Consider the following 26120-nt stretch of genomic DNA (forward strand, 5'->3'; position numbering starts at 1 on the left):
ATACACAAACCAATCAGCACACGAGCACCACGTGCGCACAAAACAGGCGACTACACCATACAACATTTGTACACACACACACGTTTGCACATGCCGAACCACACATTAACAGTAACACAGTGGTTTTCAAACTAAGGGACGCTCGCTCTGTACACACAAACAACATATATATTCATTTATAGTACACAAAAATATATATTGTACTATATGAAATGGCATTTGAGACATGTCAAGTACTAGGACCAATTGAAAAACACCGCTTAAGCTGAAGGAGTTTCCCTTTAAGACCGCCCACAAGCTCATCGATTGGCTCTGCGTTTTGGGTTTTTTTTTTGCTAACGTATAATTGGCCGTTCAGGCTGTCACTCCTTTTCCTTTTCACTGTTTCAGTTCTCAAATCAAAACGTTTTTGTCCATTTCTCAGATGTTATATTAATGTTTTTTATTCTTTAGTCAAATAGTCAAAGTTCAGACTCATTTAATGACACCAGAACTAATTTAATGCGTGTAAATATGTTGAAAAACTATTCCTCTACACCGTTCATGTCCAGATTTGTGACCCAGTGACCGCTCCAATTGATCTCATCAGATACCACAGCAGCCCCGTGAGCCCACGCATGAATGATTTCACGATCAAGACAATAGAATATAAAAGGGTATTGTTCAGTGTAGTGGTGTTATTAAGGGCATGTGTGTTTGTGTGTTCATCAGTAGAGCGAGTTGGCACAGTGTCTGTGAGCGTGGATTGTAGTGGAGTACAAGTCTGGACTATCAAGTCCTGGGCAAAATTTTTGTCCCAGCCCACCCGGGACAAACACACGACCTCGTATACAACCACAACACAAATATAACGTGCACATACACATGGGTGCATACACCAACACACAACAAATAATATACATGTATTAGCAACACACACGGGCAACATGCACCTGCAACAAACTCCTATAATACACAACATAAACATCGTTAGCACGTGCACACGTCACACTGAACACAAACATTCAAACACAACAGTGCACGGTCACACATAAACACGAGCACAAAACATACATACTCACACTCTCTCTCTCTCACACACACACACACGTTTTGCATATGCAGCATAACATGCATCATGCAAAAATGACCACATATTGTTGTAAAACATCGTGTCGAATCCACAGGTGTTTATGTGCGTCTTAAATCAGTAAATAAAAGCATCTTTTCTTTTTCTCTTACTTGTAACCAGAGCGAAAGAGCCGCGGGCCATCGTCTCCAGCGTCACCTGTCCGCGCGACACCTGGCAGGCGGCGCGCAGTCCTCCACCCCCACGCGCGCATGCGCACAGTCTCCGGCCTGACCTCTTTAAGGGCGTCCTGAGGCGCGTCTCCCCGGCAGAGAGACGCTGCGAGGGAGGGAGGATGCCTCGCTCCTTCCTGGTGAAGAGTAAGAGGGCGCACAGTTACCACCAGCCCCGCACACTGGACCACATTCTGGCACACTTCTGCACAGGTAACGACTTTTATACACCATATGCCATGACGTCACATTTAGTTCATTATACCGCTGCCTCATTTCATCTTTAGACAGGTGTGAAATTGTCTGGAAATTGTGGAGTGGAATTCAGCTTTTATTCAGCAATATCTAATGTAAAACCCGTTAAATATGAAAAATTGTTGTTTCACTGTTATGTGACTGCTTAGCCCCCATAGTGAAGCAAAACGGTATTTTAGAACCTTATCTGCAGTATTATTTCACATGCAAAGCATGTGTATGTGCACAATGTTTTAGTTGTGGTATTTTTGTAAAGATAATTTTAAATGTGGCAATATTTGAAATGAATGTAGCATACAGTAATTAATGTACAATAAAAAGCCGACCAAGTACATCCCAAATGACAATTATGACTATTGTTAATATTATAAGTGTTCTGATACAGGTCCTTGGAGTGAAGATGCCGGGTGTCCCCCACCTTGTGTCCCGGATCTCCCGGATCGCGTTGGTCCAGCTGAGACCGTCTCTGCAGAGGACTCGGCGGACGTGACCGTGGACTCGTTGGCTTTCTCTCCCGGCTCTCACGTCACGGACGCTGCTGACTTCTCGCCCAAGTCTCCGCTGAGCTGCACGGGAAGTCTGTGCGCTCCTTCACCGGACTACGAGGGCTTCTGGAGGCCGCCGTCCCCGTCTGCGTCGCCAGGTACGCTCACCTTTGCAGGGGAAGCCATAATATACAGTATCATTAGGATCGCATGGATTACTGTCTATGACGTCACATGTTCTGTGTCATTAAAGTGTCCTCCTCGTCTTCCTCCAGTAGATTCGGTCAAGTCTTTCTCACCTCTGGCGGACGACACGCAGCCCTTCGCGGCACCCTTCCGGCCGTATGACTGGAGCGGCTACGCAGGCCCGGCAGTCCAGGGCCTCTATCCCGGCGTGGAGGTGGAAAGGGCCCCGGCCTCCTCTGTGCAGGGTTTCTATCCCGGTGATCCTGTGCACTCGTCCGTGTTCGCGCATGAGACGTTAAGGACGTACGGTCGACACGCCGCCGCGCTGCTCTTCCAGGAGGGGGGCCTCCACGCAGCGGCCCACGACGTCCACGAATCCCGGCCCCCGCCGGATGTTCTGTGCACCAGTCTGATGTTGAATGGTGCATACAAATGCGTCAAGTGTAGCAAGGTGCGGATGCAGACGGACACGTCACACAGCTGGATGATGATAATGATGTGATGACGTGTTTATGCTGCTCGTTCACCAGGTGTTTTCCACGCCACACGGCCTGGAGGTCCACGTGCGCAGGTCTCACAGCGGCACCAGACCGTTTGCTTGTCACATCTGCAACAAAACATTCGGACATGCGGTCAGTCTGGAGCAACACAAGGCCGTGCACTCTCAGGTGAGTCCACTTGTGACGTCAATTGGGATGCTCATAAAAAAACATGGTCTGCATAGTGCAAATTGCAATTAATACAAAAAAAGTTAATGGTGTTGCCCAGTAATACACTTTATTAATTAGTGCAGGTATATGCAAACTGCTAAGATTTTTAACTTTCAGTTATGGACTGAATGAGATCACAGGTGTCAAGGCCCGGGGGCCACAAATGGGCCACTACATTAATTTAAAATCAATTTATGCAGCCTGCTGAAGCCTGGGAATAATGTGTGTCAATAATGCACATTAAAGTAAAAAATATAATCAAATGTACGGACAATTGTCTATTAATATCACAAGGTTATATTCATATTTATATTGAGGGCAGCCATAACTGCAATGTGGCCCTCAATGAAAACGTGATTGACACCCCACCCCCAGATGATAGTTCTGCTGATTTCTTATAGGCCAAACATACTGTACCTTTTGGAACTCAGGCCCAAAAGTGCATCCATATTTTAACATCTCTGGGATATTTCCCTGTAAGAAAAATAAAACAAAACAAAGGATGTCAATGTCAAAGCATGCCATTTGCATCAAATATACATTAAACACTGAACAATAAAACCTATTCATTTAAAGCTTTAAAGTACTCTATATACTTCTTATTTTATCCCATAAAATACTATTTTAAAAAAATTGGTCACATTATTATTTTGAAAATGCAATTAAAATTGCTAACAATTTGTTTTTATAGCTAAAGTAGTCATCATGATATGCATTTATCATTACATCACATGCGTACTAAAATGCATGCAATAATCACCATTTTGCATAGGCTATACGCTATATAAAAATCCATATAATCATAATCATCACATGCGTATATAATGAATGCATCGAATGATCATGATCATTATCGCATATACATAAAATGCATATAGCTTTATATGCACGGGGCTCTATACAGTATAAAATGCTAATCATTTAGGTATGCTAAAGTGCATGTATTTATAATCATCATTATATGCATATATCGATATACTAATGATAATCTCATGCATGCCAAAACGCATATCGTAATAATCATATATTGATAATCATGGACTGCATGTAGGCCTATATAAAATGAACATACTTTTTCAAATAATATTCCTATATGTAATGCATATAAAAATAATTATCATGATATGCCTTTTTAGGTATGCTAAAATGAAAATGTTAATGAGCGCCGTCCACTTACTGCATTCATCTCGCCTCGTGCAGGAGAGAAGTTTCGACTGCAAAATTTGCGGCAAAAGTTTCAAGAGGTCGTCCACGCTGTCCACGCACCTCCTCATCCACTCGGACACGCGGCCCTACCCGTGTCAGTACTGCGGCAAGAGGTTCCACCAGAAGTCCGACATGAAGAAGCACACCTTCATCCACACGGGTAAGTTGTCTGAGGAGCGTGGGTGGGGTGGGGAGTCCAATAGGTTAGTGGTGGTGGGATGAGGGATTGGACATTCATTTTTTTGGGGGGTGGTGGTGTGTTTGCAGGTGAGAAGCCACACAAGTGTCAGGTGTGTGGCAAAGCCTTCAGCCAAAGCTCCAACCTGATCACCCATAGCCGCAAACACACCGGCTACAAGCCGTTTGGCTGCGAGCTGTGTGGAAAAGGTTTCCAGAGGAAAGTGGACCTGCGGAGACACAAAGACACGCAACATGGACTCAAATAGCTTCACCGGAAGCGACGCATAATGTACAGTATATCATCGATTGTGTAAAAAAAAACAAAAACATAATTTATTTTTTATGAACGAAATATTGTTATGCGCAGCGTTAAACACTACAATGTTGGATTTAACCGTGAGGAGAGATGGACATATTGGTTATGCTGGCAAAACAACACAAGACATTTAATGATGAGCACTGAAAAACTTCATTTCTTCTCACCACTCATGAAGCTTTTGGCTGTTGACAAAACGAAGTCATGACGTCACACGGTGGAGGTGTGCTTGTTTTTTTTCCTGCTTTGACAGCTGCATTAAAACTATACATGTGATATTAAACGTGCCTCTGTTTATTTGGGGAAACATATTTAGTATCAAGCAGAATTGTGGTCATTATTGTGTGCCACTGGAGGTGGGGGGTGGGCATGTGTGGTCACCACATCTTTGAAATACACATGCAGGTTTTGGAGTGCAAAACAAATATAGGGTTGAAGCTAACAATGATTTTATTAGTCAATTACTTAATACATCTCCTTTCATGGATGACTAAGTATATTTAAAAAATCCCATTTGAGAGGCTAAAATTAGATGATTTTTACATTTTTAAAACAAAACGATTAATCACTTTTCAAAATAGTTGCTAATTAATTGGATCGTCGTTTAATCATGGATTTATTGATTAATTGTTACAGCTCTCAAGGAAAAGAAATTGTTCAAAGCATAATTTTGTAGTGCAAAATGCATTCAAATGCAAATGTATCTGGGGCTGGAATTGAACGTGCGCTGTCTTCCTTTAGTGGTAGCAGCTGTACCATTACACTACCAGCGATTGACAGGTGAAGTCTGTTACATATGTCCTTCATTATGTTATGAGTTGATGCTTTGAGGATTTGCCAAATGCCCACCCCCAATAGGGGTCCTATGCATTGGCCATGATCTCCGCGTGTGTGTATGGCAAATGTGTACACACAATGATGACAAATACATGAAACAGAGCTGGTGCAAAAAATAAGCACAAATAGATAAAAAACCAGGCTGACAACTACCCCCAAAATAAGATTTTTTAAAATGTATTTTGACTTTTTTGGCAAAATGTACTACAGGGCCAGATTGAGGGCAAAGAAAGTTGTGTTGTTGCTGTGATTGTGTCCCTGCTGCCTGCTGTTTGTTTTGCCAACCTGAATCATGTGTTTGCACCTTAAACACCAAGCAGATTTCTTCTTTTGTGTGTTTGCTTTGGTTTTTAACTTTCCCTGCCAAGCAAGGATTGCACCCTCATGGCGGCTGGGAAGGTGATGAAGTGTCTGCAACACACACACACACAAACACACACACACGTTAAGGTAATGTTAGTGTTTGCACTACTTGAGTTGAAATATAAAAATATGAGTTTTGTTTTGCACGCCACTAATCCACCATGATTGAAATCAGTGACTCACAAAGATTTTCTTTCTGCTTGGCTCACTTCAACATGGAGGAGGCCTGCAGAGCCTTTGAATATTTCAAAGGCTTGGAAGAACAAGTAGAGGAAGCAGGCGAGATATAAAACATCAGCTCTTGCTGTTTGAATATAATTTCACAATCAGCACAATGAAGTTAAAAATGATGATGAAATGGTGGACTGCATTAGTTGACTATAGTTAATGTATTAGTAATATTATTTCTACAAGACGCATGCAGGTATCAGACTCCCCAGAGATCAGGTCAATCTCAGAGAGGCTTCATGACCAACAAACCTCCATTAAACGTGACCACATTCCCGCGCTGCCTCGGGCCACGTTCCAGTGTGCATCCATGGAAGAAGTCCACAATCAATCACGCCTGGATCTGGCCCACATCTCTGCCTCATCGTTGGACCTGCACACATGAACCAGTCTTGACAGACATCAGCCAGAATGAAGCCCAATTAGGAAAAAAGCTCACCTCTTGTGGTTTTTGCTGCTTTATTATTCATCTTCAATTAAGAATGAATTATAAAAGAGGCTTTCTACAGGCACTTTGAGGGTTACTGCACATTGGAAATATAGGATTTAAACCCTAGATTGAAACAAAGGGAGCTATAGGAGGGAGCTACAAAATAAATGTAAAATCTCTACCAAAAGGTGACCACAGTACAGGGGACACCTTCCCTATATAGCCTGCGAGCGCTAGCCTAACGACCAAGCTAAAGGCTTGATTCTGATCTGTTCATGAGTCCACTTACAGGCTACCGTTTAGGTCGCTAGCTCTCTAGTTTGGGAGTTAGCATGTGTCTCAAGACCCTGCAGTTGCGCAATATGTTGTAAATAAAAAGAGTATAAATGTGACTATAGTCGTGTTTTGTCATGTCTACAGGGCTCTGATAATGCTTTGTTAATTATAATCTGAAAAAAATAATTTGCCTACCCACCAACTATATGTGGTTTCTTCAGTTTTTATTATTTGCCGTTTTATTATTATTATTTTATTATTATATTTTTTTATTTATTACTGATTAATTTTCTTTATTCTTGATTTGTTTATTTATTTTTCATCTTATTTTGTGTAGAAAAATAAAAAGTAAGATATTTGAGAACAGTGGAATGTTTTATCTGAGCTTTTCTTGTAGAAAATCGGAACCAAAACAAAGTTTATTCATTTTTCTGTTTTTAATAAATGCGTTTTTTTTTTTTTTTGAAAACCTGATGCGGCCCAGTCTCACCCAGACCCTAGCTCCAGTGGCTCTCAAGTAAATTGAGTTTGAGACCCCTGCCTTAAACAATGAATGACAAATATCGCCGCACTTCGGACACCTCTGGTCAAAACATGTTTTTTTTAAAGAGAACAGCACATGTAAAGATTATCATCATCATGATCAGTTCCCACAAAGAGTGCATGTGATGATTGCCCTGAGGGTGCACATCAGAGGTGCACGTTGTGTGTGTGTTGTCATAATATTTGCTCTTTTCTCTGCTTTGTTGGCGCCGAGCACGCCGGTTAAACAAGTTTGGGCATCAAACCTGTGAACTGGAGGCACTGATTAACTGATGGTGGACACCGGTCTCTGCACACTAGGTTCTGCAAAGTTTGGGAGAAAGTGTACAATCCGGCCGCCCCTCCCTGCGAGGACGGAGGCCTTGCCTGTGTTGTGTCTTATTCATTATTCACCTGATGTGACAAAAACACTGCAAAGCAGCTGCACGGCTGTCAGCGTGCAACAAGGCATGGCCACAAATTATTCATGATGCCGGGAAGAAAAGGCTGCAGAATGAGAGGAAAATAATAACACGCAGCTTGAACACATGCACACTTTTCACCATATAACACTGTAATACAAGTGTAAACCAATGAATAGCCATAAAATAAAATTAAATAAAAACTACTCACCCCCCGATGGTGTGTTTAAAGAAGAGGAAAGCGGGACTTCCTATGGAAGACTTTCTTCATTGCCACCTCATTATGTACACCTGCATGAAGATAATAACCTTAACACCTTGAACACCTGTACTGTACTGCAACCTTGCTGATTTGTGGCTGAAAAAAGTCTAAAAAAAAATAGGCTGTTTTTTTTCCTCAGACACTCTTATAATAATAATAAATAGTAATAATTTATAAATACATGATAAAACAGGCAAAATGTGTAACATACAGATACAAGCCCATGCAAAACATTTACATGTTTTTCCCACTTTGGCATTGGCACCTTGAACACACCATACTTGTGGCAAAGTATGCTCAGTATGAGGCAGGATAGTTGTAAAAGCACAATCATACATTCGTATCTCCAAAAAGCTTCCTTAGAAATGATGTAGGGACGATAATGATAAAATGACATCAAACGATACCCTGACGTCTGTGTGTGTGTGTAAGGAGGAGTCGGGGTGGTAGGTGTTGTTTTCAGTACTTGGACCTGCTTATAATGGCATGTCCCAAGGTGCTTGTGTGTGAGTGAGCGGAAATCCCCCCCAAACACAGTGGCATTAAAATATAGTGGGGGCCAAAAATGAGAGACAACATTTCTCTGTGGCCATCTTGAAAGCTTTCCATTAGTCGGGTCTTTGGCCCTGAACAGCGTGAGTCGGAGAGGGAGGGTTTGTGTGTGTGTGTGTGTGTGTGTGTGTTTAGCCGCTTCATTTAGCATCACATATCAGCAGATGAATGCATGTGAGCTGCCAACCACCAGCTTGTCTGCTTCCTGCTTGTGATGTTCCTCAACAAGACCCGACTCACCGTGTCGGCGTGCTCTTTCCCGGCCACTGAGTCCAGAGGCGTGTTTGATAAGACAGGCAGCGGATGCTCTATAGGTGACATTAAAAGGATGCGCACTGAAGGTTAAAAGGCTCCATGATGAAGGCTTCTTGTCTTTGGGGTGAATAAAACACAAGTGACAAGTGAGGGGGCTTTACGGCCTTTTAGTGAGTGTCTGATCGTGTTCTTGTCTTTGCTGGAACCTTCTTTTTTTAGAAATCAGCCCTGTTTTGCCACACAAGAACCTTAGTTGCGGTAAGAAAAAGCGATGCGTGTCGAAAATGTTGGCCAAGTGGAACAGAAACTCTGTTGCTCCAGTCAGTACCAGAAAAGATTTGTTTCCAAGAAAGAATGAATGAAAGTTAATGAATCTTGACTATTTTAAAGAAAGAAAGACCATTAGTTTTGAAAAATGGTGATATGGTTACATAGACCAGTGATTTTCAACCACTGTGCCGTGGCACACTAGTGTACCTTGAGAAACCGTCAGGTGTGCGGTGAGGAATTATCCAATATCATTTTTTATAATTAACATTTATTAATCATCAATGCAAATATTATGTCAATAGCCATTATGTCAATAGTATACATGGACCCAAATATTCCAATTGCATTTGGTTTATTTGCTCCAACAGAAAGAATTGAACAGGGATGGAATATTCCTTTAACCAATCCGATTGAGGTATCTTGTGCCCGCTCAAACGGAAAGATGTCAGGGTGCGTTCTTTTTCGTGGCGTTTTTCTTCTTCTGTTGTTTATTGGCGGTTGGCAAGCAGCTTTTGTATGCATTACCGCCATCTGTGAAACATAATCTAAACCCTTCTATACTTTATTCACAAGTGCAGTTTTATTAAAAAAAGAAAATATATATCTATATAAAACATGTCCTGAGTTTAATTATAAAATATTAGCAAGATTGAATTTGATCTTTTCCTGTTTAAATTGATCCCGGATGCATTCTTTCAGCGCATGCTCAGATATGACGTAACACGCAGATCCAGACGTTCTTCAGTTTTAAAAATGGAGGCCAGCAATCGGCACTGGACTAAGCAAAGTTTGTTTTTGATTCAAACTAAATTTCAAGACTGGACAGACGAAAAACTGGCAATAACTGATTGGGCTACCGAACTAACAAAGACAGATTAGCTTTGAGAAAAAAGCTGACAGGTACGGATTCATGTTCATTCTATTCAATCATTCAGTACTTAGTACTTAAGTATTATTTTCAAAGGCCAGAGACTCATTTTTGTGTTTTCATGCCCTACCAGACAGATTCGTAGTATAACAGGTTAACGCGTGCACATTAGCATGCACCTATGCTTAAATAAGTAAACATACATATGTAAATGAAGCAGCACCATGTGTTAAAACACAAACAGGGGAGTGGGGCTCTTCCAGCATACATCATCTATGTGAGCGAGCACAATGTTACAGTGTGATCCGATTGCGCCCATGAATCACCCTAAAATATTCATGCCATCAGTCATGAACGAGCCGAACGCGCACGCCCGCAACCAAATAGCAAAGAGGGCCGCCAGGCGAGGAGGATCTATAAGAGTAGCCCACAGCCGCAGGAAGCAGTACAAAATGACAAAGATTTATCCTCAGCCGTGATGAAATATTGATGCCGAGGCATTCAAGTAAAGTTACTTTTTGTGTTCTGATTTAATGAATGATTTGAGCGGTGGCGGCGCTGCGAGGCACTGATGTCGGGTGTGCTGAAGCCTGCACTAATGCCCATTCAGGGGTCTGTGTGGTCATGTGTCACACTGCAGCAGGATCAAACCAAAGTGATGCTCTAGTGAAAGATCAGGGCATAAAGACAAGGAGGGGAAGTACTTCCACGGGACCCAAAAGGTCCGCGCTGGGTAAGACACATCATATTCAAATGTTTATGAATTCCACACATCAGGGGAGTTATCCGTGGAACCATCCTGGTAACAAATTCTTTGTCTGTTTTCCATCAAATGCCCGCTCGTTGCATGTCGCTCCATTAGAGATGCAGCATTCGTGGGATTGAATAAAATGACAAAGCCACGTTGAAAGAAATGGATCCCAGAAGTGCAGCGGCTCTTCCATTGTCCCTCTGGCATCCTCTGAAACATTGATGAGCTCAACCTGAATCTGATCCGACTCTGCTCACTCTGAAAAGGTTTCATAATCATGACACGAAGGGATTGGAAAAAGACAGAAGACTATCATTACTAGTAAATGGTTCAGTCGAGAGATCCTTAGGGTTCTGTCTTTGGGCCAAACAAGTGGATATGGATGGTTATCATAGAGTCTTATTGCTTTGAATGGGAGGACCTCGTTCAAGTATCTGTAATCTTCTTCCCCTCGCCTACGCTGCTGGTTCTGGTTAATATTTTGGGGGGAGAAATTACAAAACAAAAACACACAGCCAGAATTAGTTGTTTCAGTTTACATGTCAAAAAAGTTCTTTTGAAATCACCCCTTCAGAGCTGCATCAACTAATCAAGAATCAATGATTCATTGATTATCCAATTAATCAATCACTATTTTGATATTTGCTTAGTTGTTTTTTTTTAATTCAAAAATGTAAATATCCTCTAAATTCAGCCTTTATTTGTGAATACTTTTTAATTTCCTTATTCATCAATGAATTTATGAATTATATTTGTGTTTTAAGAAAAACAAGATATTCACACACATTTGGAAAACAGTGATCAACATTCTGATATGTTGTGAAGAAATCCACTAAATGTTTGTTTGTTTGGTTCGTCTAGGTCAGGGGTCGGGAACCTTTTTGGCGAAGAGAGCCATGAAGGCCAGATATTTTAAAATGTGTATCTGTGAGAGCCATATACATTTTTATAAACATTGAATGCAATAAAATGTGTGCATTTTTATGTAAGACCAACAGTTTTAGATAATGGGCTCTAATTACGTAGACCAGGCACACTACCCCACGCCAATGGGGTGTGGCCAGCACACTTTCGTGAGCAGCGCAGTGTCTAATAATAAATCAAATACTTGTTGCCATTAATACAACTTCTGCTGCTACATAGTTTTGCACCGTACTCCAAAGACGTATTTCATTCTTTTGGCCATCTTCGTCAGAAGGCTTGGTTCTGCAGCTTTAGCTATTTGACTAAAGGAGGAAAGTTTACATTTACATGTTTTTTGACATCTCAATGACCGAGGTAGACTACAGCATTACCCAGTAATAATCAAGTTTTGGTGTTTGACCTGGAAAATATCATCAGGAAAGATAGATATGGTTGGCCGTATTGCAGCAGAATATAGATGGACGAATTAAAATGCATAAGAAAGTTGTTGATTTTGAATATTATTTTTAACAGTCATTTCTGTGATGGTTTAGTTTAAAATGTTAGCAAAAATAATTTTTTATTGTGGTAAGAAATGCTTGAGAGCCAGATACAGTCATCAAAAGAGCCCTACCTGGCTCCCGAGCCATAGGTTCCCTACCTCTGGTCTAGGTCCAAACAATTAATGATTAATCAGCACAACGAGCATCAGATTAATCAACTAAGAAAATAATCAGTCGCAGCCCTATATTCACTACTACAGTGAAATTCTATATACTGTACCGTGGAAGCATTTATGTCGACGTGTTGTATTGTTAATGTCATCATTATTGCTAAGCAGTATCAAACCTGAGCAGGGCAACACAACTACAGTGGATACCCGCGATTTGCAGGGATTACCAACCGGGACCACCCACAAATAGGAAATAAACAGACGGCCATAAAATTGACTATATTTCTGACCCTATAATAAAGCCTCAATTATGATGTCTTGAGGCGATGCTGTACACATATGCACAAATTGAGGACTGCATGTCTCGGGCGAAAGTACAGGTGCGAGCAATGACGGGGCATTGGTGTAAACGGATTCCACTATAGTATGTGACTTAGTTGCTCCATTGCATGTCAACAAATGCAGTAATGTCTTAAAATAAGTGACCAAAGTTAAGGAAAGCTTCCAAATAAAGTCAAAGGGTCCCGTGCGGATGACCTGAAAGGAAGGTGTGAGAGGAAGGGAGTGTCAGGAGACATCTCCGGCAGGTGAAATAGGAACGGTCGCACTCGAGTGAACACTTAAATGGATTAAAGCAGTTTGGAGAAAAAAAAGGGTCTAAAAGCTTCCATCACTTGCAACAAGACATCGGTACCCCAAACACGGTGTGTCAGCATCTTTAAACACCGGAGAGGAGGCCGGATGACAGAATCGTTTTGACAGCCAGTTCACATGTAACATCTTCGATTCATTCACCTCGGGGAGTTGCTGGGCAGTTTTAGCCCGGCACAGGCGGCAAAGCAAGCCCCGGCAGAGCGTGCACGCAGCCACTTATTGATCATCAGGAGGTGCTGTCAGGGATCCAGCATCCGTCTGTGTGTATTGATCCGCAACAACTTGACACTGGGAATTGTCATCGAAATGCCGATTTACAAAAGTATGAGCAGTGGCGGGATGTGCAAGGAGGTCCTTACACTCCCCCCCCGCCCCCTTAACGCACACACACCTACCCTGGTGGCGCTCGATACCAGACAGATGCTGTCGCTGTTTCACCCTGGGAGCTTTCACTTCACAGCACACGGCTACATAAAGCGAAATTATGGGATGTTGAGAGATGTGAAAAAGATTCTCCCAGCAGCCTTTGCCAGCGAACAAACACAGCCAGCGCAGAGCAGCCGCGCCCCTGCTCCCGTTCTCCATGCAATTGTTTGCTACAGAGGCAAAGCTTTTACAAAAAGGGGGCAAAGGTCAAGAATATCCCTGGTGAGACGACCAACTCCATTAGCTCTCAGGGCCACTGGGGGGGTCTCTACTCCTCCCTGCCACAAAGATATTCCAGAGACGAGGAGGCGCTAAAGACTGATGTCAAATCATCTCCGTTACACTCGGCTGGCCATCTTCTTGCACCTCTGTCACACATTGTGACAACAAACAAACACAGTAGAGGCAACTTCACCACAAAGCCCAATGAAAGGCAGAAAAGAACAATTGTTAACTAACTAACGGCTGTAATGTATTGTGATTAAATGATACTGTAGTATACACTTAGCCTGCACCAAGGGTTCTCATTAGAATTGTGGGACAGAATTTGTATTGGTAGATGCTAAAAAATAAATTAATTATTTTGGATTCCTGTTGAAGTTAAAAGTAAACATTGTACATTTCTTTATTTAAAACAATAGTGCCCCATTTCTTTAAACATGAGCCGACTGTTGCTTCATTACAACACGTATTAACCACGGTAGCGCCAAGTACTGCATGAACCAACACTCCTCTAGTTCGAATGAATTGTTTACATTATTTGGTTGATGTTTAGCAGGTCAAAAGAAAAGCTATTGAGATCCAATGGCCTACTCATACGAGTTGTACAAATTAACAATGAGATTCACATAATCCCTGTACACATTTTGGACAGATGACCCGATATGCACTCCCTGATTGACAAACTACAGCCATGCAACAAGAAAAACTTCCATAGATAGACAAAAAACGTGTTGTTGCGTAAGCATCAATCACGTAAGAAAATCAGAGTATAAAAATATCTTCAAATCAAACTCAGTGGAAAGCAGCAGTGTAGCTAAAGTGGCCCCTGAGGAGAGAGTCAAAATGGCGTTTTTTTGTTTTTTTTTTAACTTGTCAAGTGCAGGCAGGCTGCTGGTGGTCTGCAGAGGCCTGCGAGGGAAGTGGACTGGATAAACAGTTCACTTAGAGACTGGTGCTCTCTAAAGGGTCATCGAAGCAAAGCAATGCGAAGCAAGAAAATTGAAGACGCTTTTTTCCACTCTTGTAGGATATCTTCTAGAATTTTGCATTGTTTAACTGTAGCAAACCAAATCTTAAAAAAACCCCACAATGATTTAAAATGTGCTCCCATGCAATGCCACGTATCAACCTTTACGGAGACCTCCCAATTAAAAATAAATGGACATCTGATATCAGTGACCTGAGACAGGGTTATGCTGGCCAAGCGCTGCCCACATGCTACTGACCTGAACAACGGATCATGGAAAAAATACTTAAGGCCAACAAGGTTACACAGTGAACATGCTCAATAAAGTCTTCCCTAGTTACATCATGTTTTGAACTTTGCAGGTTCACTTCATCACGGTTTACAAAAATATATTAATAAATCATGGCGGTTTCTGGTTGAATCTGGCCAATAATATGCATATTTAAGCAAATTGTAGGTATTTTTGCTCTAAATTAAGCACCTTCAAGCATAAAAATGGCTAAATGAACTACAATACAAACAGAATCTACAGTACTGAAGACTATTAAAATTGTGAATGTAGTATTCTACAAGTGTCAGTAATTCTTTGGTGACTTGACTGCCAAAACAACAGGCTTTTATTGCAGGAATACATTATCCCGCAACAGGCACAGTAATAGAAACAGAAAACTGTGACATGAAATGACCACAATTTTTATTTAGGTCTTAAAGGGGACCTATTATGAATTTCTCTTGGAGATGAATATCTATTATGCTTTTTCCACTTTTGTGACCTAAAAATGTAGTTAGAATGTTGTATTCTCGTGTTAAACAATGCCAAAGTTTCAGATAATGAGGTCTACCCATTTGGAAGTGAGCCTTGAAAGAAGTTTAGGATGGCTTAAAACACTCAGTTTGAAAAGGCATGGTAAAACTGCCACTGTGGAATAAATTAAAACAAGACCGTTTTGGCAGGAAGCACAAATCAAAGGAAATACAACTGGAGTTGGTGCAGATTCTGGAAAATCGAAAGAGTTTTTGGTGCGGGTTATCGTGTGTAGCTGCTCTATAGGAGACCACAACTAAATACAAAGGGTTGGAAAATGAGCATAATAGGTCCACTTTAAATAGTTTATTTTTTTCTATATTGGTAATACAAATGGAAAGACGACTATATAGGTGTCATTTCATGTCTAAGAGGGCTCTAATAATGTTAAAAATATACGTATTTAGAAGATCAGATCATTCCCAAGTTTTCTATGACATAACTATAACAATCTGCCATTTATAAATAAGGAAATTCACTTATCACTGTCGAGTGTGGAACAAAATAACAGTAATAAATGAGGGATTACTGCAATATAATTTGTCAGGTTGGAAAATACATCATGAAACAGGCTAAGACTGAACATTTGAAACTGATTTAGCTAAATCATTGACAAAACTATGACTATGACAACAATATTCAAATACAATGGTACCTCAATTTATGTTAATTTTTTCTACAAGGGCAGGTAAAAACAGAAACGTACAAAAACTGAAGCAATTTTTCCTCTCAGAAATAAAGCAAATCCAATTAATCAATTCCTGTCACTTAAAAAGAGTAACAAAACTACATTTTATAGAGAATTATAATTTTACATGCAGAAAACAATGGAAAATTATTATAAATGATGAATGAAAGTGATAAATGAACAATTAACATTACTTCCACTTTTAACATTTTTGATTTTTTTCGCCAGATATTTGTTGGTGAAGACGATGATGAGTGGACAGGGAGGCAGGGGAGGGGAGGAGTGGGGATCCACACCAAGAAGTTCTCTACATGTCCAATTGTTACTGATCACTACTTTGTTAAACACCTTAACCCCGTTTGCAGCAGTAGCTTCCTTGAGTTATTTTTCTTTGCCAGGAAGGAACTTACTGATGCGGACTTCCCCTGCATCCTGGCAAGATCGGTCATGCGGCAGCCATCCTCATTCTTTCTAATGAGTTCTTTCTTGAATTCAATAGTGTTTCTCATCATCTTTAGCAAATTGCTAGCACTCACAACTTTCTTTTGGGGGTTATGCAGCAGCCACACCCAATAAAGAAAAACAATGCATGGACAGTGTGATACAAACAGGCTGCGTTGTTTGGATACTCGATTCAGTGCTAGCAGTACAGGGCAAACAGACTACTTTATTTAACGCAATATTGTACTATAATCAAGAACATTTTGTTGGAAAAGTTTTAATCAAAAACCAGATCATACCAAAACTTGGCCAGTCAACATTCAAGGTCTGGCTGGTAATTGGCTTTTGTATAAGGGATTTACTGGTGATTAATTAGGTTAAACTAAGTGCATTTCATATTGCATCTAGGACACACAGCGCCCCCCTCAGTTTGGAGGTGGTCTCTGCTCTTATTGAAAACAAGACAAATAGGAAGAGCTGTTTGTCTTCAGTATATGAGTTTGTTCTTCTTTAATCATTTGAAATCTAAAAAGTTGCCTGCTAATAAATGCACGTTTGTAGCATTTTGCTTATAAAATGATGTATATAGCCATAAATAAAAACTAATTCAACTAATTGTGGGCATGCTTGAATTCTATACCCTGACAGCAATGTCAAAACAACTCGTCAGCTCCTAATTAAGAATGGCAAGCTGCACTTTTATTTGCTTTGTGGCTTTTGTGGGACTCTATCATCACACGGATGTACAACCTGAGCAGCAGATGCTTCCAAATCCCATTGTTCAAACACGTATCCCTCCCCTTTCATGGAAAATCAAGACTGGAGCTTCTGCTTTGCCCAAGCAGGAAGTCTGTGATTGTCCTTCTATTGTTGCACACACACACAAACACTGGCACACGCTCTATGGAAGGGATGATCTGAGTCTTAGAGGGTTCGGTGCTTACACTAAGTGCAAAATGCTGATATGAGCAATCATGGAAAGTCATTTTTAATCCACATGAGTCTTTGTAAAACAGCTTGTTCATTCCATGAGGCGGACAATAAATTAATCTGAAATAACAGGATGGAATTGACCTGCAGTAATGTTTCTGTGGTGGACCATAAGGGCTGGACATTAGCCAGATATTTTGGACAACTGTAGGCTTCTAACTTTGCAGGAATACAAAGGGAAAGTCCTGTGTCCATAAAAGCATACTTGAAGAAGGAGTTTGTTGTGGAAGAACTAGAACAGGTCCAACAGTGACAGTTTGGACAGACACACTACGTAGTCTTATAGAAAGTCTTTCACAAAGAGTGGAAGCTGTTGTAGCTTCATAGGAGGTACAACTCCAAATTTCAATGGAATACAACGGACATTTTCAAAAAAGCTTTGCCCCAGTTTTCATACACTCTGTTATCAAACAATATAATGAGAAACAAACTCGTCCTTCTGCATCATTCAGCAGAATTAAGCTCTTAAACAAAGCACCATACACACTGCTGACTCACTATGTGTATTTTTGATTGAATGCAGCCCTAAATAATTTTAATAAACACTATTGAGCTCAAAAGCTATAATTATTCTCGACAAAATCTATTTTTGTTTACATTTGTGTGTGCCTGGAAGGGATTCATTAGATTTACATTATCCCCTATTTGGTTTTCATAGGTTTCAGTTTTCACTGAGTTTGGAACATATTACTAACAGAACCTGAGGAACTACTGTAGTTTTGCCCATTGTATCGGGCAACTGTTCTCCAAAAGCACGAGTTGTCCCCTAAAGTGCATGCATGGGGTGACATACTTTGAATTGAAAGTTCCTTAAGTGCATATTTTCTGTAAAATGAGAACCGCTCCACATTGCACTATTTGTGTCACTGGGTTGAGTGGTTTCTTGGATCCTTCCAGACTCTTCCAACATGTTCTGTGAGCAAACAAGTAATCCTCTTACATGTCAAGCACAAAGAGAGATAAGAGGTTTATGTCAGGTCTCCTCTCAGACTGAATCGCAGTGTCAAGAGAGCTGCACCTTGCTCCCTACGCTGGTTCTGACACTTCCACCACACCAACTGCTGCTTTTCCAGCATCTGTTTGGGGCACCACAAATAAAAGCAAACCGCTAATCGGATTGGCTGAGTGGACGGAGGTGACACAGATGATGAATGAGGATCTGGTGAATGACCTCATCCAGCGATGGGTAAGTCCACAATGCTGTTAAAAACATATTACCTGTCCGGTTCAGTAAAATTGTATGCAATAAATGGCTAAAACGTGGTAGGATGCAGCTGAGCTAACAGTCATGTGCTCATACTAGAGAATTACTCCAGAAGATGATCTGAAACCAGAGGACTACCAGCAGTTCAAGGATTTGGGATGTGCCTGTCTCACTCAGGGAGGCATTCAAGACTTTCTGACATTCCTTCAAGATGAGAAAAACCAGGTAGACAGTAACAAATCTCAACCAATCCTCCAGATGAAAATCACAACTTCTCCTTGGGGATCAAAAATATAAATTCATACCAACGTCCACATGAAAATGCACGTGCAGGTGGTGCTATGACCCCAAACTGCGAGGCCATTTTGGCCTGCTGAGTCATTTCTGGAAGAGACAATAAGAACAATGGCAGATTGAGGAAAAGGGGAACAATGCTTGTACACTGAATCCAATTTAATCTAAACTTTCTATCATGAGTCTGTGTTTTCCTTTATATTTAGAGTATGGTGAAGTCCATGGGCTGTGTTCTCTTGAGCCCTCTCATGAAGGAAGCACTGAAAAAGGACAAGAGTCCTGACCATATCAGTGTATCCATCACACATGTAACCACGGTCAGTGCAAACATCAGCGTGACAAGACGCAGAAGGATCCTTGTTTGTGTTCATGAGACTTCTGTTGTGTAGACCTGCAGACCCCATGAAGTCCTGCAGAACTTGCTGGCAGTCATCGAAGATGCTGATGCAGATGCCATTTCAGAGACACTGGTGGCAACTGTCCCCCATCTTCAGACAGGTATTTGTGATGCTGAGTAAAGCAAAGTATTTGGCTCCCCCTGCTGTGCAACAGCGTAAAGTCCATGGTGATCCAACAGGGTTACTCAGGCTGGAGGCAGATCGAGCATCCTCTCTAGGCTTGATTCTGTCCGTTCTGCACAAGCAGCTGTCTCGGCTGCCGGTGCCATACACTGCGCAGCAGGAGGCAGATGATGAGTTTGGTGTGTGCCGCTGTTGCGCTGCCTTGACGTCATTCACTAAACCGTTCCTGCAGGAGGTGAGGAGCAATGATGGAAATCACCAAGAGATGAAGCTGGAGCTGCTCAACTTGTAAGTTTCTTGAAAACCAGCCTGGTGAATAACTGACATTTCAACTTTGGCATACTTTCCTAGAGACATTAAGGTAGTAATAATGTAGATGCAGCACAATGAAAGCCTTAAGGTTTTTTCTTCTTCTAGTTCAGGCCAAAGAGTTTTTTGCACATTAAGGTACGCAAGATGATGTATTAATCTCTTCCACACAGCTGCATGAGAAGCCTCAGAGAACCTTTGCTTGAAGCAGAACTTACTCCACAGAGAAACTCCCCCTTGTGGCTCTTTGCATCACACATCATGGTGGGTGACTTCTTCCTCCAAAGACAACACATAAAAAATAAGTGCTTTCCCGCCATGTCACCCCGCAGGTCACTTTAGTTACAATCCAACAGTCCATCACAGAGCTCCTCTTCTTCAGCACAGTGAAACAAAACATCAAGATGGACAAAAATCAGTTAGCAGAGTCCAAAGGCTGTTTGGCGTATCTCCTGTTTGTCAGGCTCCTGGCTATAGAATGCATCCCGACAGTACTGAGGTAAACGCTCCAATCCAAACATTCCAACAATGTAGGAGATCCCCGCAAAGCTATGATGTAAAAGATGTATATGTATTTTGGTGAAGTTTATCTTTCCTGTTGTTCTCAGCCCAGAATTTATTCTTCAGTGCAATGTGGAATACATCCATCAACTCCTCAGCAGGTATACTATCACCTCCAAATAGGTAGAACACGATTTTTAATTTGAAATCTGATTGTTTTATTGTATTTATTGGCAGTAAAAAGGAGTCCCATTTGCTCAAAGGAATGGTAAGAACGTGCGGACTGAACACTGAATACAGTTTAAGGAAAGAAAATTAGATTGGAAGTATGTAACAGTTGTATCGACTAGGCACTGTTTGAAAGAAGCTTGGAGAGAGTGCAAGACAACAGCCTGTCAGGGAGTCTGCTGGAAGTGAAGAGCTTCCACGACTTGAAGCAGGTGGGGCACACTTTAAACTCAGCAAAAGAAAGGAATTGCCCATCTGCTCACCTTATTCTTCTCTTAGCACTAAAGGCTAATCCTACTTTTGGAAAAGACACGGAAAAAGCTTAAAAAAAAATAAATCAAACATGCAGCTCCAGGAACATTGGCTTTTAGAGATTTAGAGATTCCGCTGTTGAAGTAATATGTGGCATTTGAAGTATAACTATAAAATTTCCCAGAGCCTGCTGCAAGTTCTGACTGACTGTCCCATGCAACATCTGGTGAGCATCTTAGTCTGGCACAATCAGCCATTGGCCTGCAGTCCTGTCTTTCTAAGAGTAACAATAGTACAAACTGTGTTGCTGCTCCTTCTTCAGAGAGAAAGTGGCCTGAAGGTTTTACAACTTCTCATCAACAAACTCGAAATTGAAGCAAAGTACAAGTTGTTCAGGTAAGACAAAGGGCATTTAACATAGCTGTCACTTACTCAGCTGCGCTTACAAGTTAACATGTCAGTAATTGTAGAGCTGTTATTCTACTGCATTTACGTACATGAAAAAAAACAACAGATCTCGAGTTTCACTGACTTACAAGTACTCGACGACGACTCTGGTTTCACTGACTCACGGGTACTCGACAAAAACTTGAGTTTCACAGACTCATGGTTACTTGATGAAAACTCAAATTTCACTGACTCACTTGTACTCAAAAAGCCTGGAGTTTCACTGACTCCTGGGTCCTCCATGAAGACTTAAGTTTCACTGACTCACAAGCCTCGACAGCTCCTCTGGTGATCTAACTGTGTGCTCTCGGACAGTTGCTTCACTGGTTTGGGAAGTGATTGCACTTGTGCGAGTTCCTGTGCATGCACTTTATCACAAGTTACTCATTAAAACTATAATAAGTAAAATGAATGAAGTTTCCCATCAATTGTCTGTATTGTAATTCCAGATGTCTGTTAAAGACCAGCAATCATCCAGGAGTGGAAGGTTACATTGTGAAGAACATTCGAAATCAAGTAGAATCCTCCCTGAAGGTGAGACAAACGATGCACTAACTAACCTGGAGGAGTGGGTGTTTGCACCTCAACTGTTTCTAATACTTTGGTTCCTGTATCAAGCTGCATCAGAATGTGCAACCATATAAAATATAACATACTGGTAAACTATATGATTGCAATATCAGGAGACATCCCGTGTGAATGCCTGAGCTTGGTGGGGGGGTGGCGGGGGGTCATAAATGGGCAGGAGAGTGTTGATGTTGGAATGTTTGGAGTCTGTTGAGAAATGTGGAAGTAGTTGCTGAATGCCTTTGATCAAAATAGATTTAAAGGCATTAAGGAACTAGTGGAATTGCAGTAATGGATAACAGTACAAAGGTCCTGAGTTATAGAATGAGTTGATGGTGGAATGAGGTGATGCAATTGAGAAATGTTGAAGTAGCAGCATTCTTTAAAAAGTAATGAGAGAATTTGTTTTCTGAAAAAGTGGGTATTTTGGTAAAAATGTGGATTTCTGGATTGTGCTGACTTATTTGATGTTGGAATTGTTAGAATCAGTTGAAAACCTTAGAGTAAGAGTACGAGTAAGAGTAATTAAGATCACAGGAAATTAGTGTTAAGGAAAAGTGGGAATGTCAGGAAAAGTATACATTTTTGGAATGTTGAAAATTATCAGTTTAAAAGCACAAATAAGTGGAGTGGTTTCAAGTGGGAATCGGTTGAGACATGTGCGAATGGTGGAAGCTTGAGAAAGGGCCCATTCATTTTCAATGGGAAAAATGCAGTGGATTTTTTGAGGTTTTGGAAAAACTAGGAATGAAAAATATATATAAATGAAATGGTCACACACTATTCCCCAACAAGATGAACGATGTGATGCTTGAAAGGTATGAATCAGTTGAAAATTAAATGAGGATTTGAACACATGAATGAACACGTGAATTTGAACACATTCACACAATTAATACCTCTCTGACACTGTCAATCAAAATTGATTATTATGATGCTATTATTATGCTCTAGCCAGGCAACTCCACAGTATGGTTCCTGGGGGTGGAGCTTCTCTCACTGTTGGGGCTGGTGTTGAATTTACCCCAGGGTGCACAAACTGATCTGCTTCACAACATGGACAAGTAAGTGTGTGTGCAGCATTACGATAAAACGAAACAGCGACATAGTGTGTCTTATATGTGTCTATAATACATGTATGTAATATGCTAGCTTTCTAATAGTCTCACTGAAGTCTCACTTCACTGTATAAACATGAAAGCAGCCATTAAAGCAGAACCTTGGCTCTGTCTGTCCAGGATAATGGAGAGTCTGAACCTCCTGCGCTACCTTCTGATCAGAGACAAACCACTGAGCAGCAATGTAGGTTAAATGGATAACACCTTCCTCGCACATGAGGTGATAATGCAGCAGGTAATAATGATGTCCTCCTCTTCCTCCTCCTCCTACCTATCCGCAGGCAGACGTGTGGGAACAACTCAGCAGGATGAGAGAAGAGTACACAAAAATGCTACGCGTGTGTATCAGTATGTCAAGAGCTTATTATTTGGCAGAACTGAAGGCGCTGAGAGATGATCATAAGCAAAAAGTGAGAGGTAAGCAAGGAATGTTAGCTCCATTGTTGAGCCAATACAGAAGTTAAGTTTAGTTCATCATGAGTGCAATGAATTATAGTATTTGTGTCACTTAAAGCGTAACTTGTCATATACGTATGTCTGGAGCAATATAAACTCTGCACATTCACAGAATTAAAATTATACAAAATTAAAAGCACCATAAAACATCTGTAATGGTAAAGTCCATCCATCCATTTTCTATGCCGCTTATTCTCACTGGAGTTGTGGTGTAATGGAAAAGTGCAGCAAAAGAAAAATATTTTTCGTTAATTTGCAGCATTTCTCTCGTGCAGTTGTTTTTGGTAGTTTGTGTGTACTTGGTATTTGCATGGTTTTTCATTTGCATTTATTTTAGTTATTGAATCCTTCATGTGAATGAAGGAATTTTAATTTGCAGCACTTCCCTTTTGCATTTGTGTGTTTGGGATCATTTATTGTATTTGGAGCTTTTGGATGCTGTTGAGCATTGTTGCTACCATCATTTCTGCTTGTCATTGCTGCCCTCTAGAGGCTAGAGCATCTACTGGCAAATCCCTTCAAAGCATGACAATAAAAAGTGAGAATTTATCGAAGATGACCCCAGAGGTGAAGCACCAGGTACCCCTATTATGAGTCAGTATATCACATTATTGGGCCTTTGTCCTATTCATCTGACCTTTTTCCTGTACCTCAGGTGCTCCAGAGTGCTCTAGTGACCTTCGACCTGATGGAGAGCCTCATTGTGCGCATTGAGGAGATAACGGAGGAAACATCCCAACAAGCTAAACATTTATTTGTGTGACTAAGTAAAAAATTAACTCCACAAGTGTAAATGTTTGTGTCAAAAAAAAAAAAAACAACCCCAAACACAGCAACACGTTCAAGACTCAACACAAGAGCTTACATGAGGTTTCCTAGCATCTCCCACACAGAACTTCTTTCAAGGATGTGAGCCCTAGCCAGAGCCATACGGTCCCGTATACGGTCGACATGAGGCTTGCTTGTGGCCTATGGATTAAGGTGCATTGGCACACTTAAAAATACTAAAATAACAATAAAAAGCATGCAAGTAAAATACAAGTATGATGGACATTTTCTGTACTTTTTCGTCAAATAGTGCATACTATCCTGTCTTTACTGGGTGCCATTCGACTTACCTTTGCTATGGTCAACATTCCTTTGAGAATCTCTGTGTTGTTTCGCACTGGCAAGATCCTGAGGGTGCTGCCAAAGAATCTGAAAAAGACACACACAAAAAACAAAGATTAGTAGATTAGATTAGAAGTAAAAACAAATAAACAACACACTTCATAATCACATGCATGTAATTATTATCTGATAACAACCTTATAATTTAATTACCTATGCTGAATGAGACACAGTGTTTCCACTTCCTTCGTGCCATTGAAAGGAGCATACAGCAGCACAAAGCAATTCCGATGGACCTCCGAGAACTTTTTTATCTGTTCAATAAGTCCAGACTCTTCCAAGTTTGGGGGCAAATCCTGAGGCTCCACCAGCATGAATGCAACACCTACACAACCAAGAAGATGTACCCCATTAGCTTTAATTTAAATGAAAAGAAGAAAAAAGCAAATTTACCAGCCAGAGGAAAAATGAAGGATCCACGCTCCACGCCGTAAGACAGTCGGATTCTGTGTTGTTGAGCCGTTAGCATCCTGACTGTTTCATGACTCTGAGGTAAAAAAAAAAAAAAAGACACAAATTAATCACGGTATTGTCAGCTAACAAGAGCAATTGCAATTGGCAAAGTTGAGCTATTAATGTTCACTATCATTCAATGCATAGCCGTATCATAACCATCCATCCACTTTCTATGTCACGGGTATGCTGGAACCTATTCCATCTGTCTTTGGGCGAGAGGCATGCATGTTTTTGGAATGTGGGAGGAAACTGTGTGGCCTTCTCGCAAACCACTCACTCACCGTGCCGTCCATATCATAACTATACTGCAAATTGTCAGTGGTTTCGCTGTGATTGTTGTAGTGAATGTTTAATTGCCACGGATATGGACGTGTATAGGAGACAGCAGTGAGCGAAATCCATGAACGACATTCATCTTATTTGGGTCGAACAATTTTTTGAAACGTTTTTTTTTTTTTAATTCTTACAAATATTATTGACCTATTTTTTGTGTCATTAAAATCAAAACACCATTTGTAACATCTGCCAGCCGGTGGTGTACTTACACATTGTGGTTGTTTACAGCTGAAGAGGGCCAGCACGTTAATAAACGAAAGTGGGTAAATTAGCCAACTTTATTTAAGTCAATTTAGCCTTCCAGGGTTAAGGTTTATTGATGAATTTGTGACATTTGTTACATCGAGATTCTATTTTGGCGGGCTAGCGCGCTTGCATGACGTCGGGCTAGCATGGCGGCCTTTCTGACGTAATACACTAGTCAAACAATGTCGGATGTCCAAAATTAGACTGTACCTGCAGTGACGTGCTGATGATGATTGTTGTTGTCCACCGAGGTTCTTCGGCTGTCGCCATCAACAGAGAAGAATTGGAGGGTATTCTTTTACAGGAAAATTCGGTTCAAAACGGCACAAAAATGTCTTGTATGAGTTGCTAGTTAGCTCGCTAGCTAAAGACACTCACTCATTCGACTCGGTTACATACTTGGGGAGGTAAAATGTTATTAGAACGTGTCACACGTCATTTGTACTTGTCTGCATTTTTCCTGTCATTATGCTTATCCATGGAAGTTTGCTTCTGTCTGTTCGTCTAACGTTTCAACCGGTCCCTTACACGTTTAATTTGTAGCATAACCGGAAGACATAACAGCTTCCGGTTTATCAGCTACTGTTTGTT

The 26120-nt window shown here is 41.0% G+C and overlaps 3 protein-coding genes across 7 annotated transcripts; 2 read left to right on the top strand and 1 right to left on the bottom strand.

Moving 5' to 3' along the window:
* The first annotated feature begins 1368 nt into the window (after positions 1 to 1368).
* Positions 1369 to 4888, top strand: LOC131129199 (zinc finger protein Gfi-1). Of its 2 annotated transcripts, none has more exons than XM_058072469.2 (6): positions 1369 to 1494; positions 1922 to 2179; positions 2297 to 2658; positions 2738 to 2875; positions 4118 to 4283; positions 4391 to 4888. In XM_058072469.2, the coding sequence occupies exons 1-6, from the start codon at positions 1404 to 1406 to the stop codon at positions 4567 to 4569; spliced, it is 1194 nt and encodes a 397-aa protein (XP_057928452.2). In that variant the 5' UTR covers positions 1369 to 1403; the 3' UTR covers positions 4570 to 4888. The 2 variants fall into 2 exon arrangements, with proteins under 2 accessions (XP_057928452.2, XP_057928453.2); XM_058072470.2 differs by having other exon boundaries at positions 2300 to 2658.
* On the bottom strand, positions 2691 to 26031 carry lg4h1orf146 (linkage group 4 C1orf146 homolog). 4 transcript variants are annotated; one of them, XR_013627292.1, is made up of 9 exons: positions 25740 to 26031; positions 24885 to 24978; positions 24645 to 24816; positions 24440 to 24518; positions 6300 to 6420; positions 5742 to 5867; positions 4095 to 4530; positions 3335 to 3391; positions 2691 to 2814 (listed from the first exon to the last, which is right to left on the bottom strand). XR_013627292.1 is itself a non-coding variant. In XM_078790208.1 (5 exons), the coding sequence occupies exons 1-5, from the start codon at positions 25797 to 25799 to the stop codon at positions 7965 to 7967; spliced, it is 429 nt and encodes a 142-aa protein (XP_078646334.1). In that variant the 5' UTR covers positions 25800 to 26031; the 3' UTR covers positions 7950 to 7964. The 4 variants fall into 4 exon arrangements, 2 of the variants coding, with proteins under 2 accessions (XP_078646334.1, XP_078646333.1); XR_013627293.1 differs by lacking the exon at positions 5742 to 5867; XM_078790208.1 differs by lacking the exons at positions 2691 to 2814; positions 3335 to 3391; positions 4095 to 4530; positions 5742 to 5867; positions 6300 to 6420 and adding an exon at positions 7950 to 7988.
* On the top strand, positions 18405 to 25300 carry LOC131129198 (glomulin-like). Its single transcript, XM_058072467.2, has 18 exons — positions 18405 to 18610; positions 18728 to 18853; positions 19129 to 19239; positions 19312 to 19420; positions 19500 to 19731; positions 19926 to 20016; positions 20085 to 20251; positions 20361 to 20414; positions 20491 to 20521; positions 20604 to 20693; positions 20918 to 20959; positions 21056 to 21129; positions 21630 to 21714; positions 22702 to 22811; positions 22986 to 23049; positions 23147 to 23282; positions 23812 to 23900; positions 23977 to 25300. Exons 1-18 carry the CDS (start codon positions 18569 to 18571, stop codon positions 24082 to 24084), a joined length of 1761 nt encoding a protein of 586 aa, XP_057928450.2. The 5' UTR covers positions 18405 to 18568; the 3' UTR covers positions 24085 to 25300.
* Positions 26032 to 26120: the final 89 nt, after the last annotated feature.

This window comes from Doryrhamphus excisus, linkage group LG4, assembly GCF_037039965.1.
Source record: "Doryrhamphus excisus strain RoL-2023G ecotype Guam linkage group LG4, RoL_Dexc_Guam_v1.1, whole genome shotgun sequence".
Classification (NCBI taxonomy): Eukaryota; Metazoa; Chordata; class Actinopteri; order Syngnathiformes; family Syngnathidae; genus Doryrhamphus; species Doryrhamphus excisus.

Excerpts from the sequence above, each read along its gene's own strand:
- LOC131129199 (XM_058072469.2), top strand. The coding sequence starts at position 1,404 with ATGCCTCGCTCCTTCCTGGTGAAGAGTAAGAGGGCGCACAGTTACCAC. Across the intron at positions 2,659-2,737 it reads AATGCGTCAAGTGTAGCAAG|GTGTTTTCCACGCCACACGG; the intron begins GTGCGGATGCAG and ends CTCGTTCACCAG. Across the intron at positions 4,284-4,390 it reads GCACACCTTCATCCACACGG|GTGAGAAGCCACACAAGTGT; the intron begins GTAAGTTGTCTG and ends GTGTGTTTGCAG.
- LOC131129198 (XM_058072467.2), top strand. The coding sequence starts at position 18,569 with ATGATGAATGAGGATCTGGTGAATGACCTCATCCAGCGATGG. Across the intron at positions 19,732-19,925 it reads AAGCTGGAGCTGCTCAACTT|CTGCATGAGAAGCCTCAGAG; the intron begins GTAAGTTTCTTG and ends TCTTCCACACAG. Across the intron at positions 21,715-22,701 it reads AAGTAGAATCCTCCCTGAAG|CCAGGCAACTCCACAGTATG; the intron begins GTGAGACAAACG and ends ATTATGCTCTAG.
- lg4h1orf146 (XM_078790207.1), bottom strand. The coding sequence starts at position 25,799 with ATGGCGACAGCCGAAGAACCTCGGTGGACAACAACAATCATCATCAGC. Across the intron at positions 24,817-24,884 it reads CTTCATTTTTCCTCTGGCTG|GTGTTGCATTCATGCTGGTG; the intron begins GTAAATTTGCTT and ends TTGGTTGTGTAG. Across the intron at positions 24,291-24,439 it reads GAATGTTGACCATAGCAAAG|GCCACAAGCAAGCCTCATGT; the intron begins GTAAGTCGAATG and ends CTTAATCCATAG.